The sequence below is a fragment of the Acomys minous genome, assembly GCF_964271855.1.
Source record: "Acomys minous genome assembly, chromosome: 12".
In the NCBI taxonomy this organism is placed as follows: domain Eukaryota; kingdom Metazoa; phylum Chordata; class Mammalia; order Rodentia; family Muridae; genus Acomys; species Acomys minous.
The window spans coordinates 79,041,436-79,063,177 of NC_140493.1; the positions used below are offsets into that span (position 1 = coordinate 79,041,436).

At 39.5% G+C, this 21,742-nt stretch overlaps 1 protein-coding gene and 1 long non-coding RNA gene across 5 annotated transcripts in view; both read right to left on the reverse strand.

The window, feature by feature from the left end:
- MED13 (mediator complex subunit 13) overlaps positions 1-21,742 on the reverse strand; it is a 94,960-nt gene that overhangs the window by 66,222 nt on the left and 6,996 nt on the right. For all 4 annotated transcript variants that reach the window (XR_014783521.1, XM_084803236.1, XM_084803235.1 and 1 more), the window contains exon 3: positions 15,963-16,131. Coding sequence is in view for 3 of the 4 variants with exons in the window: in XM_084803236.1 (XP_084659362.1) it covers positions 15,963-16,131 (169 nt within the window). In the remaining variant the exon portion in view is untranslated. The remainder of the gene's footprint in view (positions 1-15,962; positions 16,132-21,742) is intronic.
- On the reverse strand, positions 7,332-15,943 carry LOC311609886. Its single transcript, XR_014783533.1, has 2 exons — positions 11,487-15,943; positions 7,332-7,769 (listed from the first exon to the last, which is right to left on the reverse strand). It is a non-coding gene; the product is annotated as an uncharacterized lncRNA (long non-coding RNA).

Consider the following 21,742-nt stretch of genomic DNA (forward strand, 5'->3'; position numbering starts at 1 on the left):
GTCTCATGCATGAAAGCCAAGTACTCTACTAAATGAGCTACATTCACAGCTCAAAATGCTTTGCTTTATTAAGAAGCTATACCACAAAATGAATACTTTTTCTCAGAAATCTTTATGATCTATAGGAGGTAAAATTTTGGATATGAACACAGATAAAAGATGTTCTTTACAACACTGTTTATAATGCAAATAGCTTTAAGAAACAAGTTAAAGGGTTTTTTATTTGTGTATAATAATAAATGTATATGCCAAAATAAAATGTATTGTTCTTAAAAAAGGAAGAAACCAGTTAAAATAAGTTAGGTAAGCCGGGTGTAGTGGCACATGCCTTTAATCCCAGCACTTGGGAGGCAGAGGCAAGCAGATCGCTGTGAGTTTGAGGCCAGCCTGGTCTACAAAGTGAATCCAGGACAGCCAAGTCTACACAGAGAGACCCTGTCTTGAAAAACAAACAAACAAACCAATCATCATCTTTAACAAGGAATCAGTAAGCAGTGCTTGAAATTTATAAACTGAGGCACAAAGTATAAGATCTCTGGAGCTATTAATTATGAAAAGAACTAAACAAGAAGCTAAACACAAAGCCAGACTTCTTATGGAAACAGAACTGATGTATGTGAGCCGGAAATATTTGTTTTTACTATACCATTTTATTCTATTTATATTACTTTGAAATTTTCTGAAATTGAGAGTTCTACCCATTAGTTAATGATTTCTCCATCTTCTCAACTAGCAGGTTTGGGGTTTTGTTTGTGTTTTGTGGTTAATGTTGCTGCTGTTTTTGAGAGAGATCTTGAAGCTGGCACAATGCCAGCACTTTGGAGGCAGAGGCAGGTGGATATCTATGAGTTCCAGGCCAGCCTGGAGTACAGAGCAAGTTCCAAGACAGCCAGAGCTACATAAAGAAACTGTCTTGAAACACAAAAGAGAAAGGGAGTTGGGGATCTTTACAGTCTGGACTGGCCCCAAACTCCCAAATCTCCACCTTCTGCCTCCCAAATACTATAATTACAAATGTGTGCCGCCATGCTTAGCTTAGCTTTTGCTCTTATGTAATCACATGTCAGAGTAATTAAAAACATATGAAAAATAAAGCTAATACAGGAGGTTCCCATACACATCCATCTTCTCATTCTATTGGTATTTTCAATAGCTTTACTATATTTGTCAAAGTACTGACTCATGGTGGCACACACCTTTAGTCCCATCACTCGGGAGGCGGATCGATGTGAGTTCAAGGCCAGTCTGGTCTACAAAGTGACTCCAGGCCAGCTAATACTATACAGAGAAACCCTGTCTCCAAAAGCCAAAAACCAAAAACAACAACAACAAATACTGACAGCAGCAATTCATTATTAATTGAATTAGTCATTATCTTGATTAGCCACTTAAGCTTTTTTTTTCTGATTAAAGATCCAATCCAAGATATACTATTTAAACAACAGTTGGGTTTTTTTTTTTTAAAGATTTGTTGTTGTTGTTGTTGTTGTTGTTGTTGTTGTTGTTGTGAATGGGTGTTTGGCCAGTACGTGTATCTGTGCACATGTATGCAGTGCCCTTGGAGGCCAGTCTGATCCCCTGAGACTAGAGTTAGACAGCTGTGGTACTTCATGAACCAGGTCTTGAAAAGCAGCTAGTGCTCTTAACCACTGAGCCATCTCTCCAGAATGAATAGATAGTTTTTAATAGTGAAAAAAATGGTAAATTAGTTTTTACTCTCTGATTAAAATGCTTACTTCATTAGTATTGGCTGAGGAACTAGGAAGACTCTAGACAAACACTATGACAAAGGAGTATAACCTCAAATAATCATCAAGCAAGATACGCAAAGAAATTTAATAGCTCTGACAGCTGTTCACACCTCCAAAATACCCGCTGCTTATGCTCATTTAAAGCAAGAGCTGCTTTATTAGTTTCCCGGTAGTGCTGCTACCTGGGCTCTTCTAGAAGTAGTGAGATACCTGTAGTATCAAGAGCATACTCAGTCCAAGGCTATCCCCAAATGCTTTTTAAAAAATGACTAAAACCACACACAGACACACACACACACATACACACACACACACACACACACACAACTCTACATTACACAGTGCTGTATTCACATCCATATGTAATACATTTGCAGCTATTAAATGAGAGCAAATGTTATTCCTTCATTCAACAAATATTTTATGCTGAGTACACAGCATTGTACTAGGCCATGAACTTTCAGTCATGTTAAGTGCTATGACAAAACCAAGCAAGTACAGGATGTTACAAGAATGGCTGAACAAGAAGAACTCTGCACTAAAAATGGAGTTTTCATTCCCAAAGAGAAGAGAGTCTGGATCTCATCACCGCGGCTGCCCTGAGGGTCTCGTGGTGACGGCCATCAGCCTACCTTCAAGAGTCATCACTTCCCCACTTCCTCTCCTGTGGGTCTAGTCTTTCTTTTCTTTCACATACCGGCTTCCCCTGTGTTCCTTAAACAAGCCTGCCTTTGCATCTTCAGTTTTTTGCTTTGTTTTCTCTTAAACCCACTGGTGTCTTTGGGACTTTGTTCAAACAATTTCTTCTAAGTAGGAATTTCTCTAACGAATCTACACTGCTCTGACTGCTCTTTGGGCAGGTGGGGGAAGGAGTGTGTGTGCTAAAGGGAGCATCACCATCATTCTACAGTTTTACTTATTTATCACAGTTGGCCTCAAATGTAACCTCTAGTGAAAGAGGAATTTGTTTTTGTTCTATAGTGTGTCTGCGGGGGGAGGGGGGAGGGGGAGAGAGAGAGAGGAGGAGGAGAGAGAGAGAGAGAGGAGAGGAGAGAAGAGAGAGAGAAGAGAAGAGAGAGGAGGAGGAGAGAGAGAGAGAGAGAAATGGGGCTGGAGAGATGGCTCAGAGGTTAAGAGCACTGTCTGTTCTTCCAAAGGTCCTGAGTTCAATTCCCAGGAACCACATGGTGGCTCACAACCATCTATAGTGAAATCTGGTGCCCTCTTCTGGCCTGCAGGTGTACATGCAGGCAGAGTACTGTATACATAATAAATAAATATTTTTTTTAAAACCACAGAAATGTTATGGGAATGTTTGGGGATAAGAGACTGCTTCACAGCATGTGACTATGATTGCCTTATGCTCTAGCAGGGGCGTGGTATTAGAGTAATCACAAAACAATCAAGAATTATATAAGTGATACAGTCAGTGTTTTGACTATTTGTATTTGGCAGCCCTGAAGAGAACATCTTTCCTATCTTGGTGCATCTAAAATTCTGAATGTAAATCAGTATCTATCATATGTTTATCAACTTAAATCATCTATCTAGACCTAAAAACATCCTATCCCCAAAACAGCTAAGCTTAACTGTAAGACTAAATTATCTGGTCTTCAACCCATTCAGAGACTTGTGAAGAAATAAAATTAATTATCTGAGTAGACAGGAAGTACAGGTAAGCAGCTTCCAAAATGAGAAAATGACAGGACAGTTTGATGCCTGAACAGTCACACAAAATTCTCTATAATATAACTAGCCATCAGGTCTATTTTCTTTTTTTGTTTTTACAAGACAGGATTTCTCCGTGTTATCTTGGCTGTCCTGGACTCACTTTGTAGATCTGCCTGCCTCTGCCTCCCATGTGCTGGGATTAAAGGTGTGCACCATCACCTCTGCATAGTACTCTAAACCACAAACACAATTATCATCTTAAATGTTTCTTTGTTCCATCATTCCCTGCTTCTACCAATTCCTACTGATTCTAACTTGGTATTTGTGATTTATGCACTATCATGTTTTACTATGTATGCCAGAGTAGCCTGGAGCTTGCTACATGTACCCAAGGCTCAAAACGCTAACCATTTGGTCTTAATTGGCCTCCTGAATGTTGAGATTACAGGGGTGTACCACTACATCCAACTCTATTTCTCTTAAGGAGTAATTGTCAGAATCTTCTAAACTACCTCCTTGGTTCACACTGCTGCTGTTGATCTTTCTAAAAACTAATTATGACCATATACCTGGAAAGCCTAAAATCCTTCACCAGTTCCCTAAAATGTTCGAGGGGAAATCCAAAATAATTAAAATAGCACTTTAGGACCTTTAGAATCTGATTCTGACCAAACTTGGTAAACCATGATACTTAACTTTTATTTTGTCATATACTGGTTTTCACGTCCTAATCTCTCAAAATTCCTTTAATTCCCAATTTATAAATACCTGAAAAAGAATTTTAACTGCTCTATCAGTGTAAGATTTCATTATTGATCCCAATTCATCACCTCCTCTCCTTTATAAAAACTGTACTTGGCAACTCAACAGCAGCACTGTATGTATGAGTGCATGTATGTACAAGTTAGTTCCACGTGTTCATGTGCATCCACACAAGTCAGGGTCAGGTGTCTTCTTCAATTGCTATCGACCTTCTTTTTGAGACAGTCTCTCACTGAGCCTGGAGTTCCTTTCATTTCCAGCACTAATGGCAGGCACACATCGTTACGCCTGGCGTTTTGTGTGTGCAGTGGAAAGGAGGAGATGCACTTTTGATGACTGAGTGTCATCTCCACAATCTACTGAATAGCAAAAACCTTTGGTGTATATAATAAACAGTTGCAAGTTTAATCAATAACCTGAAACAGATATAGGTTAACATTAAAAAAATAAATAAAAGGTCTGGAGGCCTGGACTGACTGACTGACTGACTGACTGACTGACTGATTTACTGAGTGCCTGTCTGTCTGTCTGTCTGTCTGTCTGTCTCTCTCTCTCTCTCTCTCTCTGTGTGTGTATACCTTCATATCTAAGGCTCCGCTAAACAATCAAGTTCTCTGTATTTCACATCTAAAAAGAAACATTAAATTGGGAAACTTTTTGTTTTGTTTTGTTTTTGAGACAGGGTCTCTCTGTGCAGTCCTGGCTGTCCTCCAACTGAGTGAGAACTGCCTGCCACTGCCCCCCAAGTGCTAGTGTTAAAGACATGAGCCAGTACCACACAACTTAAAATAGTAAACTTAAAATTACGTTTCTTTTTTCAGTCTATTTCAGCAAATATAGTGACATATTTCAAAATAAACTAAAGAGGCACTAAGTGCATCATCTAATGGAAATTATTGCCTAATGTGGGCCAAGCATCCCTCTCCTCAAGACAAAACAAAAGAAGAAAAAGTATGAAGGCCCTCTCTCAAATTCCACAACAACCTATGTCCAATGAGCATTTGGACATTTAACTTTTTTGTTTGTTTGCTTTTGTTTTTCGAGACAGGGTTTCTCTGTGTAGCCTTGGCTGTCCTGGACTCAGGCTGACCTCCCACTCGCAGCGATCTGCCTGCCTCTGCCTCTGCCTCTGCCTCTGCCTCTTGAGTGCTGGAAATAAAGGTATGAGCCACCACAGTTTATTTAGTTTGTGTGTTGTGTGTGCTTGTCAGAAGACAACTAGGCGGTGTCAGTTCACTTCTTCCACATTAGTCTCTGAGACCAAACTGAAGTCATCAGGCTGGATGGCAAGTGACTTTACCTGCCTTACCATCTCTCTGGTTCCATATAACTTTTAAATTAGGAAAACAAAAAATAAAAAAATAAAAACCAGCCAGGTACACACCTTTAATCCCAGTACTTGGGAGGCACAAAAGCTAATATTTCAAAATGCGAAGCAAGCATGCAGCGCTGCCCCTACTCCTACTGTCTCTCTGCAACGCTGCTACCAGCCACTCTCAATCCCAGCCGTCCTTAGACAGAACAGCATCCCTCCCATGCCACCAGCAGAAGCCCAATATACGCTAATCATTCTGTGATACAGAGTGACTTATAAACCCAGTTTGTGTATGATGCTGAGGAGAAATGTTCTAAAATAGAACTCATATTTTTAAGATTCTTATATTGAAAGCAATATTATAGCCACATTATTATAGTACAGAGAATTTTAGGTTAGTACTTAACATACTAAATTCAGTATGGCTTTTCTTTCAGAGAGGAATGTTATCATTTATAGTATCACCACATGAGGCACCTATGGCTAGCACTAAAAAAAAGTGAATAAATGTCTTTTTTTTTTTTTTTTTTTTGGTTTTTTGAGACAGGGTTTCTCTGTGTAGCCTTGGCTGTCCTGGACTCCCTTTGTAGACCAGGCTGGCCTCGAACTCACAGCGATCTGCCTGCCTCTGCCTCCCGAGTGCTGGGATTAAAGGCGTGCGCCACCACGCCCGGCTGAATAAATGTCTTTAACTACAATGACAAGCCAATAAACTTACACTGCTAGCGGTCTAAAGGATAGAAAAGACTAATGTTTGTTTTCTAGATGCTTACACTACTTATCAATGAGGCAAAATTCAGAAATAAAACATCAACAACAACAAAAAACTTGTCTGGAAAAGCCAAATAAATAAATAAATAGAAGCTGGATATGATGACCCAAGCCTCAGGGAGGCAGAGGCAGGTGGACTGCTGTGAGTTAAATAAAGGGTTTGTTAGTTTTACATTGGGGGGGGGGGGCTGAGCACTGCCATAGGGATTCTGGGGATCAAACTCAGGTCATCAAGCTTAGTGGCCAACTGCCTTTACCTGCTCAGCTACCTCACAGGCCCCCTAAAAGATTATTTTCTAGAACAGCCTAAAGGGGGGGCGGAAAAAAAAAGGAGGAGGAGGAGGAGGAAGAGGAAGAGGAAGACATACTCAAGATCAAAGTAAGCTCCTCTAGGGCTAGACATCCCAAAACTTGGCAGAAGGAAGCAGAGAAAGAAAAAGGCAGTTTGAGTACACAGTGAGAATTTTATCTCAGAAAAACAAAGCAAGAAAGCTACTCCTCTTCTCCTCCTCCTTTTTTTATTTTGTTTTGTTTTGGGGCGGATCTCTGTAAGTTTGAGGCCAGCCTGGTCTACAAAGTGAATCCAGGACAACCAAGGCTACACAGAGAAACCCTATCTTTTTTGGAGGGGCGGGGGTTGCAGTGCAAAACAAAACAAAATTATGCTCATGCCATAGTAGTTAAGGAAATATAAATCAGAAACATAGTAAGATGCCCCTTTACACCAACACAAGTGATTATTTAACGACCAGTAAATAACAAGCGTTGTTAAGGATGCAATGAGACTGAAACACTACAGCCACAATAAAAAAAGACTGGCGATTTTTCAGATAGTTAAACTTAAAACTGTCATACAATTCAGCAGTTTCACATCTGAGTATGTAACCATGAGAATGAAAAGCAAGGACCTGAGGAAATACTTGCACACCAGTGTTTATAACAAACAGTCAAAGGGTAGCAGTGACTCAGATGCCAGTCGATGAGTACACAAATAAACTCTACATATACAATGGATCATCATTTAGTCTTGAAGAAAAAGAAAAGAAAACCTCTCACACGCATTTACAATGTGGATAAAACTTGAAGACATGCCAAGGGAAATAAGTTAGACTGAAAAATATATACAGTTTCACTTATATGAGGTTCCCACAACACTCAGAGAAAATAGAAAAGTTGTTTGCCATGGACCAAGAGTAGGCGAAAAAGATGTTAGTATTTTATAGATAAATTTCAGTCTGGGATGATGAACACGTTCTAGATTGATAGTAATGACAGGTGCACCCCATTGTCAATTTCCTCAATACCAGTAAAATACTGGAAAATAGCAAAAATGATTAACTTTGTTACATGTGTTTTATAATATTTTGAGCCTAGTTATCTTAATTCCCAGATTACTTTTATTCCATGAATTCAATAGTTGCCTACTTTTTTGTTTTTGTTTTTATTTTTCTAATTTCTTATTTGTTTCCTTATTGCTTTGTTTCGAAGGCAGAGCCTCACTCTGTAGCGCCAGCTGTTCTGAAGCTCTCTGCCGACCAGGCTGGCCTCAATCTCAGAGGGATCCACCTTCTTCTGCTTCCCAGGGGCTGGGAAAAGGCATGTGCCACTATGCCCAGCTAATAGCTTTCAATTGTATACATTAAGGTTAGCACATGTCACAGGCTCAGGGTAAGACACCAGCACCAGTAATAATTTGATTGATCGACCACAGGTACAGGATCTCATGCCGCACAGGCTGGCCTCCAACTTACTATGTAGTCAACCATAAATTTCTGGTCCTTCTGCCTCCCAGATGGATGGGATGCTACAGACTGAATCAGGGCTTTGTGCTGTTAGGCAAGTATTCTAGCAACTACAGCTCAATGTCAATTACTCAGATAACTTCGTAAGCCACCATCAATGAGCAAAGACATTCTTAATATATCTCAGTGAAAAGGTCTGTGCTAAAACCCTAAAGAACGTATCTCTGAATCTTCTATTACTTCTCCACATTTAGCGAGCCACGTTTCTGAACATTACAGACTAAAGAATCCTTAGAAAACAATACTATTACGCTATAGTTTGAAATCTTTAATACTTTCTTTTTGCTACTCTCTGTAAGTATTCTGCTTTTAATATTTACTACTACTTTCTAAAAGGATGTAAGTGTATGAGTGATAACAGTCTGCTTAACAGGGCTTACAAGCTCTCTTGTTTTTCGTGCTCTAGCAATCAGTTCCAATTCTTTGCCCTGTGTAGCCTTGTAGAAAAGAATCGCTGAACCACTCGGTGAATTACATTTCATTATTTGTAGAGCTAGAGGAATAACAGGTTTAAGGATTTGCAATTGTAAGCCAGGCATGGTGGCGTCGTACACCTGTTTTCCCAGCACTTGGGGAGTCAGAGGCAGTCAGCTCTCTGTGCGCTCCAGGCCAGCCTGGTCTATAAAGTCAAAGACAGCCAAAGCTACACAAAGAAACCTTGTCTTGAAAAAACAAAAAAAAGAAAAAAAAAGATTTGCATTCATATACAATAATATATTCTAATTCTGAGCAATACCTTATCAGTCCTACTTAGGCAATGTCTTCTTCCTCATTTCAGGAAGAAAAAAGGTCTCATTAGCATCTAAAAGTATTCCTTGAAAAAAAGATTTGTCTGAGCAGATATTAAGAATTATAGTAGAAAACAGTAGTAAGGAAAAAAACTCAATGAAAAGGGGGAAAGGACTTAATTTTTCTCAAAACAGTCCTGGAAAAGATGAACATGTTAAAAGCTATATGAATCCTAATGATTCAAGCACCGTAACAAAGTACATCAGGGTTAGGTATTATAATCACCATGGAGATCAGACAGAGTAAGAGCACTAGTTAGAAATACTACAGAAGAGGGAAATGGACAGTCTGAAGTAACTAAGCCTCGCTTGGCAGACAGAGGACACCTTGACAGGGGTACCTTTGGGTCTCTACCACACACTCACGATTTAAGACACAATTAGTTCCAGGCTGAGACTACCAGATATTAGGTAACAAGCAGCCCACACGAACGAGTTAAGTTTAGAGTTCTAGAATGCAGTTGTTAGACAATCACCACCTAATAATCATTTGGACTACGGCCAATCCAAATTAAAATACGCTCTGAGGATAAAATATACACTAGATTTCATAGACCTCACACAAAAATACGTAAACTATCTCAGTAGTTTCCCTTGTAGATTTACACTCTAAAATGTATTTCACATGTACAAAGTAAAATATTACTAAAGTTAGTTTCATCTGATTTGGACTTTAATTTTATGTAGTGTGTGTGTACACACTCAAATGCACCAAAGCCTGTCATAAACACATCACTGGGCTCAGTTAACAGTGCAACAGAAGCATGGTGGCGCACGCCTTTAATCCCAACACTCACAAGGCAGAGGCAGGCAGATCGCTGTGGGTTCGAGGCCAGCCTGGTCTACAAAGCAAGTCCAGGACAGCCAAGGCTACACAGAGAAACCTGCCTCAAAAAACCAAAAGGAAAAACAAAAAACAGTGTAACAGAAAATTTAAACTATGCATGTGGCTCACATCTATCTTGTTTCTTTATGCTACCCACGAAGATACAAATTAAATAAACATAATAGTAAAGAAGACACAGTAATGCATGCCCCAGGACAGCAATGGGAGGCTGAGGCAGAAGGATCTTTAGTTTAAGGACAGGCTGGGCTACACAAGCATGACACTCTGTAAGAAATAACACAACACACAGCAGTATCTCCCTCCTTAAACTTTTCAGAGGTGGTAAGATATTCAAAGAACAAAGACCGGCCTAAACCTCTTAACTGCTAATTCCTTTCCAGCGGAGATATACATGTCATGGTGCTTATTTTTAATTAATTTTGGAGATCAGGAGATAAAGTAAAAGCCACATGTAGGAGTAAACAGTTTTAATACTGCAATTTAAAGAATATTCTTTTGTCTACTGATTTAAAAATCAACTTGCCCAACTGCGTGATAAAACACTAAAAGCACTGTTTTAGTTATAAAGGCAACACCATTCAAAACAACTGTCTATGAGGATGGGAAAGCACCATCTCTGAACTGCTGTTATATAGAACAGCAGTTATTATACAGACTAAGCACTTAAAATGTAGCTTCTGAAACTGAAGAAGTAATTTTCTTCTTTTTTTCTTTTCCTTATTTATTTTTATTTATTTTTTTGGTTCTGGATTCTCTGTGTAGACCAGGCTGGCCTTGAACTCACAGCAATCTGCCTGCCTCTGCCTCCTGAGCGCTAGGATTAAAGGTGTACACCACCAGGCCCAGCAAGTAATTTCAATGTATTGGATTTAAATAGCAAGCACCTGGTAGCTATCATATTAAATAGTTCAGGCCTAAAACAGCTGTAAGGGGGAGGTGGAACACTGTACTTCCATATTTCACCCTAATGGTCTTTTCCTTTTCTTTCTTTTTTAAGGAGTAAAGCGAGGCTGTGGTGAGGCCTCCCATGTAGTCTAGCTGATTTTGAACTTCCAGCTTTAGTCTCTGGAGTGCTAGAATTACAGACATGTGCTACCGTGCTCAGCTTTAATATTCTAATTACAGTCATTTGTCACAAATGCTCTAGGTATTCTCCTTTCCCGCACAACAAAAACCAAGAACACCTTAATCTTCGTGGATCCGCTCCTTTCTTAGGACACTGAACCACAGGTTTGAGCCCATCTCCTTTTTGTTATATCTAGCAAGTATTTATTGCATCCCATGTTTACAGCTGTGTGTATATATACATGCTCATGTGTATGTTTTTAAAAAATAATTGCTCTATGGTGCCTTTTAAAATTGGGACTAAATTAACTATCATATTTAGAATAAAGACATCAAAAGACTTACCAAATTAGAAATATTTGTTTCATAAAAACTTATATATCTATAACTGAAGGTATAAGATTCTAAGCCAGGCGTGGTGGCGCACGCCTTTAATCCCAGGACTTGGGAGGCAGAGGCAGGCGGATTGCTGTGAGTTCGAGGCCAGCCTGGTCTACAAAGTGGAGTCCAGGACAGCCAAGGCTACACAGAGAAACCCTGTCTCGAAAAACCAAAAACCAAACCAAACCAAAACAACAACAAAAAAGAATAAAGATTTTCAAGTAGGCAGAGGCAGGTGGAGCTCTGTGAGTTCGAGGCCAGCCTGGTCTACAAAGCGAGTCCAGGACAGCCAAGGCTAATACAGAGAGACCCTGTCTCGAAAAACTAAAAAACCAAATATTAGCCAGATGTGGTGGATCCTGCCTGTAAGCCCAACATTCTAAACACTGAGGCATGAGGATCACATCAAATTCTAGATTAGTCTAGCCTACACAGTTATTCCAGGCCAGTCTGGATTACAATTTTTACACTATTGTATGTAATCGCATCTACTACTTAGCAAAATCTCCTATGTTAATATACTCTGTAAGATATTGTATTAGCTATCTCAAACCTGTATACATTCCTAGGAACATTTAAAACTTGCTAAATTAGGGGCCAAGGAGATTGGCTCAGTGGGTGAAGATACTTGCCATCAAATCTGACAATGAATTCTGTTCCCAAGAGCCACATAACAGAAGGTAATTTCCAAAAGATGTTCACTGACATTCAGAGAGGTCAACACTCACATACTCACTCACATACATACATATATACATACATACACACACACATATACACACATACATACATACATACATACATACATACATACGGATAAATGAATGCAATAACTAACAAAATGTTAAGCGAGTACAAAGGGGCCTACTTATAATACCAACTAGTAGAAAGGCAAGGTAGGAAGATCAACTGAACCAGGAATCCAGAGTCCATTCTGAACAACACAATGAGACCAGGCTTTACAAAACAAAAACAGAAAAACAAAACAAAACAAAAAACTTGCCAAATGTAAAACATTCACTGTTAAGGAACTCACTCTGTAGACCAGGCTGGCCTCAAACTCAGATCCACCTGCCTCTGCCTCCCGAGTCAAATGTAAAACCCTAAGTGCACACTCAACAAAATGGTTATAATAGATTCAACAAAATAAAAAGTTTAGCCAAACACAAATTCAATAATATTCTTATTCAAGACAGTCTTGCTCAGACCTGCAGGTATCCCAAGTGTGGAAAGTCACTGGCTCTCATAACATCACATTTGCTTATAATCTGCACAAGACCCACGTACTACAAAACAACGCCTCAACTATGAAAGCTGAAACTCTAGACGTTCTAGTATCCAATTATCTGAAGACTAATTTGTTTCACTTCTTATAAATTTAAGGGCCCTTTAAACCTCTCCTCCTGCATCAGTAGAAGGTGACTCCATTTCTTGTCTTTCAGTCCACGAGGCCAACCTGGACAACTTAGAAAGGCAGTCTCAAAATCAATTTACAACAAAATGCTAGAGATACAACTCAGAGTGGAGAGCACCTGCCTGGCATGCACGAGGGCTGGATTTGACCCCATTACTACAAAGGGTGGGGAGACAGACAAAGAGACACAAGATAGGCAGGCATGGACAGAGATGCAGACAGTGTGTGTGTGTGTGTGTGTGTGTTACTAAGCACTCAAGGCAATCAGAGGAGACTGTCAGGTGTCTTACTCTATCACTCTCTATCTTATTCTCTTGGAACAATCTTTGATTGGCTCTAGCGCTAGGCTGGCTCCAGCAGTGCTGGGAAGCTCCTGTCCCCTGCACAGTGCTGCGGTTACAGCCCTGCCCCAGACCATGCCCATCCTTCTACATGGGAGCTAAGACCTGAACTCGGTGCAGTAAGGACTCTTACCCACCGAACACTACCTCCAGCCCCAAGAGAATATTCATATTGGAAAAGAGAGACAGCCAAGTGATGGCACATGTCCGCAACCACTGCACAAGCGAGGCTAAGGAAGGATTATGAATTTGATGGCAGCCCAGGGTGCACTATATAGCAAGACTTTGGGTTTTTGTTTGTTTTGTTTTTTAAAAGTATAAGGAACTTTTTTCTCTTTCATCAAGTCAGTTCACAGCATAAACAATCCTTACTGGCAATTCCACTGTTCTTTTATAAAATGCTCATTCATGTTAAGCATCCCCAATCCAGAAGTATGACATATAAGATGCTCTGAAATCTGAAACTTTGTAAGTTTCCAATAATTTGAAAACCAGCATGGAACATTCAAGTTTCTAGTAATGAAAGTTTAGTTTAGGCTCCCTTCTCAATGAGGTAACCCCACAAAAAACCACTAATGCTCAATTATTTGGGTAAACAGCAAGTTGAATCTGTGTGATTCATAGAAACCTCCAATTATAAGTAGTATTTTCAATTACTAGCAATCATGTCAGTGTTTTTTTCCAGTAGTTGCATGGCTAAGTGACCATATTCTTTTCCCTGTCTATAGTCAGGAAACCTCCTCCATCTAGATTTTAAGGACAAGAGAGAGAAAGGCAGGGTGACAGCAACAGGACCTGAGAGCAGATATGGTGACAACTGCAACGGATTTAGTAGGAAAAGGTTCAGGGATAAAGCAAATGACCACAGAAAGGCTTGGAAAGCAAGAGCATCAGTATGTATCTGAATGCAAGTACGCAATGTATACTAAGTCAAGAGTTGGACTCTAAGACTGATTGTAATCCCTTTTTGGCGGGGATGGGTTTTGTTTTTGTTTGTTTGTTTTGGTTTTTCAAGACAGGGTTTCTCTGTGTAGCCTTGACTGTCCTCGACTCACTTTGTAGACCAGGCTGGCCTCGAACTCACAGCGATCCACCTGCTTCTGCCTACCTGAAGTCTTTTGTTGTTGTTGTTGTTCTGTTTTGGTTTTTTTTTTTGGTTTTTCGAGACAGGGTTTCTCTGTGTAGCCGTGGCTGTCCTAGACTCACTTTGTAGACAAGGCTGGCCTTGAACTCACAGCGATCCACCTGCTTCTCTCAAGTGCTGAGATTAAAGGCGTGCCACCACCACCCAGCTTTGTAATCGATTTTTAATTTGAAAAAGACCTATTGGGCCTGGTATGGTGGTGCACACCTGTAATTCCAGCACTCAGGAGTCAGAGGCAGGCCAATCTCTGTTGAGTTTGAGACCAGCCTGGTATACAGAGTGAATCCAGGGCAGCCAGGGCTACACACGGAAACCCTGTCTCGAGCTCCGCCCCTGCCCCCCAAAAGGGAGAAAAGGACTTCTTTAAGCCAGGCATGGTGATGCTGCACACCTTTAATGCCAGCACTCAGGAGTCAGAAGCAGACAGATATCTTGGAGCTCAAAGCTAACCTAGTCCAGGGCAGCTGAGCTACAGAGTGAGACCCTGCTTCAAAAACAAAGACAACAAGAAAGCTTTACTTATCTTTGTATGGTGTTTTGCTTTTATCTATATATGTATGCAAGCCACATGTTGTGCCTGCTGCCTGTTGAGGCCAGAAGAGGGCGTCAGATCCTCTAGCACTGGAGTTACAAATGGCTGTGAGTCCCTCGCTGTGTGCTAGGTTAGGAACTGAATCCTCTACAAGAGCAGTAAGTGTTCTATCATCTTCCAACCTCTTGCTCTTTTCTCCTTAGGATAAATAACTTCAAACTGGTTCAAATATAGGTACTCAGAACAGAAATAAGCAAAGATTAGGTAAACTATTTAAAGTAAATTAAATCATTATAAATTAGGTAAACGGACTCTCAACTTCCAGTAGTCTAAAAGGAAAATAATACTAATAATCTATAGATTCTACAGTAAGCTCATATTATAAGTCAACTACAAGGGCAGGTAAAAAGATAATACAGGCTGGCCAGGCATGGCGGCGCACACCTTTAATCCCAGCACTTGGGAGGCAGAGGCAGGCAGAATTCTTTGAGTTACAGGACACCCAGAGCTATTATTACACAGAGAAACCCTGTCTCAAAAAAAAAGATAATACAGACACTCAAAACTTCCAAAATACTACTTCCCATGCACCTTTTCCAAGAAAAATTATTGATGGATAAGTACTACCAGAACAGAAAATATTAGTAACAACACAAGTCTGTGGGAGTTAAAGTTAGCAGTTAAAGTACTTGAAGCACAAGCAAAAGGGGACCAGGGTGGATTTCACAATCCCCAGAAATGCCAGTGTGTGTGATGGCTGAACTAGGATTCCAGCCTCAGAAGGTAGAGACTATCTTATGCAGAACACTACCAATTTACTTTAGTTAAAGCAAATTAAGATTGGGAATTTTAGGGGGAAGACGGCTCAGGAGGACACTAGCTGCTCCTGACCAGGCCACGGGTTTGTCCCCCTCCAACACTGCAGCTCACAACCATCTGCATCTCTAGTTCCAAAGCATCCAACACCTCTTCCGGCCTGGTGAGGCACCAGGCACTCACATGCTATACATACATGGCAGACAACCACACATATAAAATAAAAACCAATCTTTAAAGATTAAATGTGGATCAACCCTACACAAAAATAATCAGACATCATGAGTTCAAAGTCAGTGTAGTCTATAAATCAAGTTCTAGCCCAGTCAGGGCCATACAGTGAGACACTGCTCAGAAAACAACAACAAAAATAAAGCTTATTCTCACTGCAAGAAAAAGTTTTAAGTGTATAAAGGGAGAGGGAAGTAGTTAAGGACAGTAGAATATTCTAGTACCTTGCCAACGTTAGCTTCTAAACAGATCTATAAGACGTATTAACTCTTTATTATACGGCTCATAAAATTAACATCAACAATAAAAAGAGGTAAGTAATACGGCTTACCTTTTATTTATAGGTTTTTCATCTTTCTCATAGGGCTTCACAAACCACTTGCCAATTCGTACAAAGTTTCGGTTCATCAAACACCGCTCCAAGAGATTGTGAACTGCTTTGAAAAGCAAAGTCCGGCACTCATAGGAAAGGCCATTCTCCCACACTCCGTCTTCCTCTTCTAAAGAAAAAATAAAATAAAAGTAAGTAAGACTACATCTCCCACAGACAACTAAACTATGTGACAACTCAACATCTCCTTCCATCGCCCTCTCATTTACTTCAGAATGCACAGCTGCAATCTTTCACTCTCTCCAGCTGTGTGTGTGTGTGTGTGTGTGTGTGTGTCTGTGTGTGTGTTGGTGGTGGTTGTTTTCTTGTTCATTCATTTTTTGATTTTTAGAGTCTCATTACTTAGCCATGAATAGCTTGAATAGCTTGGAACTCATTATGTAGCCCAGGCTGGCCTGGTACTTCACAGAAATCCTGTCTCTACCTCCTAAATGCTGGGATAACAAACATGCACCATTAATACATCTTTTTTTGGAGGGGAAGCACCAGGGTTTCTCTGTATGCGGCCTTGTAGCCCTGGCTGTCCTGGACTCTCTTTGTAGACCAGGATGGCCTTGAACTCGGAGATCCTGCCTGCCTCTGCTTCTCGAGTGCTGAGATTAAAGGTGTGTGCCACCATGCCCAGCTTCTTTAATACATCTTTAAACACCAAAGTATCAAGTTTCAAAGATATTCTAAAAGATATAAAATACCCAAGGAGCTCTACAAAACTGCATAGAAATTATTTTCCACAATATAAAATATAGCAATGGCATCACAAACGTAATGACTTGTTTTCTGTATTAAAGAAAAGGATATTTGCTTGTATAACCTAGAAAATACTAAAACATACCATATGATGCCTGTTTCTAAACCTGCTGCTCACTTGTTACTTTGTCCTATTCCTCTAATCATTTAACCTGAACAGAGAAGGGGGAAAAGCCTAGCCAGTTAATGATTAAACTCAAAGCATTTCATGACCATCAGCACTCTAATCTATGACTCAACCTCAAAACTAAGCGACAAATATAAAGGAAGCCATTGCCACTAAAGTCTAACAAGCAATGTGCAAATTATCAGACTAGATCTCATTTCAATGACTCACATGACTATTCAGTCAGTATAAGAGGAAAAATATAAAGACGTATTTTAAATGGCATATCAGTCATAAGAAGTACTGCTCTTCACTAACTACAGAGCCTCAAATTGCCCACTGAATCTATTAGTCACCCCAAGTTAACTTTGTGGGGGGTGGGGACAACAAAAATCTACTGCTGGTAAGTCTGGACACCTTTCAGAATCTCTAACAACACATACAGTAACAGTAGCAAAGCATGAAAGGTCCTACTTCAGCAGCTCCCATTTCATTTTACACCATTAGTCCAGATGTAATTAAGGATCTTCTCATATACAGTATCTTTATGTAACCTTTCCTTTGTCCTTTTTATTTAGCCCAGCTGTCCTGGGGCTAACTACATAAACCAAGCTGGCCTTTAACTCTCAGCAATCCTCTTGTATCAGTCTCCCAGTACTTAGTACTAGGATTGTATGTGTGAGCTACCACACCCAACTATAAACATTTTCTACTTATGCATCACCGCCTCTATTCTTTTTTTCTCGAGACAGTAGTTTGCTCTTGCATGTAAGGCTGGCCTTGAACTGATAATCTTTCTGTCTCAGCCCCTAAAGCCTCTCAAGTGTTGAGGTTACAGACCTGTGCCAGTATGTCTGGCTTCCATTCAATTTTCAAATAAAACAAAACAAAAAAAGGGACAAATACTTCTCACTTCACAAATATACATGCTGAACCTAGAAAAATAACATTCACTGAGCTTTCTAATAAAAACAGAGATGAACTGAGAGTGACACACAGTTTATAATTCAGAATATAGTTGGGCGTGGTAGCACACGCCTTTAATCCAGCATTCCGGAGGCAGAGGCAGGTGGATCGTGAGTTCAAGGCCAGCCTGGTCTACAGAGTGAGTCCAGGACAACCAAGGCTACACAGAGAAACGGTCTCAAAAAACAAAACAAAAACAAAAACAAAAAAAGATATAATTCAGAATATATTACAACAAATGTGCAAAGTAAACATTAACTAAAAACCATAATGACAGTGGACGTTAACTACACTGGAAACGGCCACCATAAAGGCTAGTGCTGATTTTATGTTGTTCTCTCAAGTGTTCTCTCCTAAATCATTGTCAGGTCTTTCAAAGCAACTGACAGAGAAACAGAGGAAAATGGAAACACTTATCGGCTATAATAAAGCAATTTTAAGGAAGAAAATGTATACATTCAGTTATGTTAGAGATATTTACCTATTTCCACCTAAAGCTAAAATGCTTATGGGTCTCATCTTATTAAAAAGATAGTGTTGTAGAGAGAAGGAATTGGCACATAGTTACTTCAGGCATTAAAGGTCTAGCTCACAAGCAGATGTAAAAGCTACTAGGAGGGGAAAAATCCACCCTTTAGCTTAATAAGGACTTCTGATTTCAAAGTCAAATAGCTTCATTAAAACTTAGTATCTCAAATTACATGTCAATAGTAATAGAAATACAAGTGTTCCTAGTTCCAAAAGAAATGTGCCAGGAACTGCTCCCTGTTCTCCAGCTGCTCAGCGTCCTTCATTACCCACAACCTCCAAAGCCCTGCCTTCTCAGCACCACAATGCAGGTTCTAACACTGCATGACGTAAGCAGCCATGATCAAAATACATTCCCTAACTACTGATAAGTTTTAAAAAGAAGACTTAGGGCACAGTTACTTCTACACATTTCTTAAGCTACACGTTATTATGAATAATTTACCTCCCCACAGCTTAAAACAAGAGAGTTAAGCACAAAGTTCCATTTCACTAAAAGCCTGTTAAGCCAATGAAAACAGCTCAGCAATTAAAGGTGCTTGCCACCAAACCTAACAACCTGGGTTTGAATCCCAGGACCCACTTGGTAGAAGGCAAGCAGAGACTCCCACAGTTGCCCTCTGACCTCCATGTGTGTGCCACGGCATTTGTACAACCACAGACATACACAGTAACACACACAAATATAATGTGATCTCGACTTTTAAAAAAGACTATTTAACAGACTGCAAGATTAAAAACAAAAATTTCAGAATAGCAAAAGTAACAATTCCTTATCAATTTTTACATGTTCTAAAATGTATGGTTTTATTTTTAAAAATCTATCTCAGCACTCAGGAGGCAGAGGCAGGCAGATCGTTGTGAGTTTGAGCCCAGCCTGGTCTACAAAGGGAGTCCAAGACAGCCAAGGATACACAGAGAAACCCTTTCTGGGAAAAACAAAAAAAACAAAAAACAAAAAAAGAAAAGTAGTATAAAGTAGCAAAGCACCTCATTGCTTTAACTTTTATCTAGAGAAACTCAGCATAAACTTACTGCTTTCAGGAAGAGTCTCTTGCCCCAAATGCTCATAATTCTCATTAATTCACACAGGACCTCCCTAAAGCAACAAATCTCTGAAATACTCCTTCATCTACGTGGTTAAGTGGCCAAGTAACTATTTCATTTTTCTTGCAAAAGAAATAATAACTCAGCTGGGTGTGGTGGAGCACATCTTTAATCCCAGCACTCGGGAGGCAGAGGCAGGCGGATCTCTGTGAGTTCAAGGCCAGCCTGGTCTACAAAGTGAGTCCAGGACAGCCAAGGCTACACAGAGAGACCCTTTATGGAAAACCCAAAATAAATAAAAATTTTAAAAAAGAAATAATAACTCCTAATAAAATACCCAATTAAAAGTCTAAAAAATTTGGGTTGTTTTGGGAGGAGTATCATTTAAAAATAAAAATGTACTGAACCAAGTTTCTAATATCCTGATGTAGAAACGAATAGTAATTTCTACACACTGTACTCACAGATATGAAAAGCGAATGGCAGAACCAACCACCTAAGACAAGTACTCTGTATGTCTCAGCTTACACTAATCACAAGCTCCCTGAATCTCAGCGCCAGCACTGTAACACGGGAAGGAAGGAGTAGGGTGTGCAGGCAAGCTTGAGCAGCACTTCGAACCTAACCAGAGGCCAATGGGAAAAGTCTGCTTAACGCATTTAAATAAATGTTTTCCTCCCCTGGCATCTTTAATCCCCAGAGAAAACAAAGTTTCTATTCTGTTTTTAGTACTTTTCCATTACTATCGGTATTAAAACTCTTAGCCACCACTGTTACTCAAAAAATTTTACAAATTATTTGTAAAATGCAAATTCTGATTACCATATGTTTTCCTGAAAACATAGATTATAGTAGTGCCAAAGGACATGGCAAAGGTCATCAACATTATGAATTAGAAAGAACTCAGTATCAAAAGCAAAAAAGCTGATACAACCAGTACTCAATATTTTCCTCAAAAATGACATCTTTAAATATCTCCATGGTGATCAGCTGATCATTGAAAATGCATATTTTCCCTATAATTTTGCTAAACAGCTAAAATGCAACATATGCTAATGAATAAGGACTGACTCAAAACGTAGCATGTTAGAAAATAGTACAGACTTCTTTTTAAAAAATCAACATGTCAAGATCGGTGTTTCTCTTAATAATTATTTCCCATTCATAACTCATTACGCCAACAAATATTACTAACTGCCTTAAGCTATAGCATTATTCACTTAGGGCAAAACTTGGAAATTTATTTAAAACCACTTAATATAGTAATTGTATATCTGACATAACAATCTGAACGATAACTTTCTTGTTCAAAAAAAGGGTACTACACAGTCATCACTCCTAAGATTAGCCAAAGAAATGGGACACAGTTGGTAAAGTTTAGAAAACAAGACAGAAATAACTTCCTCCCACATGGCTTAGCTCTGCTGTTTACGTGTCTATCAACTCCGCTACACCTTCAGGTGAAAGTCCACTATAATTAATGTGCTCTGATAAAAGCACCAAAAATTCTATCTGGAATAATGACCCACCTAAGCAGTATCTATTCTATCTGGAATAATGACCACCTAAGCAGTATCTAGTATGATAAAATTCTAGTATAACGAAAGCACCTGGCTGGAAATGCTGCTAAACTCTAGCATAGACCTCAAAAAACACAAAAAGAAGTATTTTTAGCCTTGATACAGTATATTTTAATTCAAGGAATACAAAGTCTCATCATAATCAACCTTATGACTTTTTAAAAAGTCTCGGGAGAAGGAACAGTTTTGCTTCTAAGAATAAAGACCAATGACAGCAATAAATTCCAAACCTTAGGATACAGAATAAAAACAGACAGAAAAGTTCTTCAAAGACACACCAAATGAAATATAAACAATCTTGCTTTTTAAAACAGCAAATTAACAGTACACATCAAAGAGCCAATCAAGGCAGGAGTGGTGGTGCACGCCTTTAATCACAGCACTCGGGAAGCAGAGGCAGGTGGATCTCTGTAAATTCAAGACCAGCCTGGTCTACAAAGCGAGTCCAGGACAGCCAAGACTACACAGAGAAACCTTGTCTCAGGAAGAAAAAAAAAAAGAGCCAATCAGTCCCACTCACTGCAGACTTGACAGGAGGCAGTGAACTAGTCTTTTGCTCCCACCAACTTTGCATCTGTTATTAATTACCATACAACTACTAAACAACACTGAAACCTGAAACCAGAAAGTTCTTCTCTAATCCTTTTTCTAGCAAAATAAACCAATATAGACTCAATTGTCCATTCTCCTAGAAATAGGATAAAAACTCATGTTTGGCTTTGAAACTGAAGGGTTTTTTTCTTTTT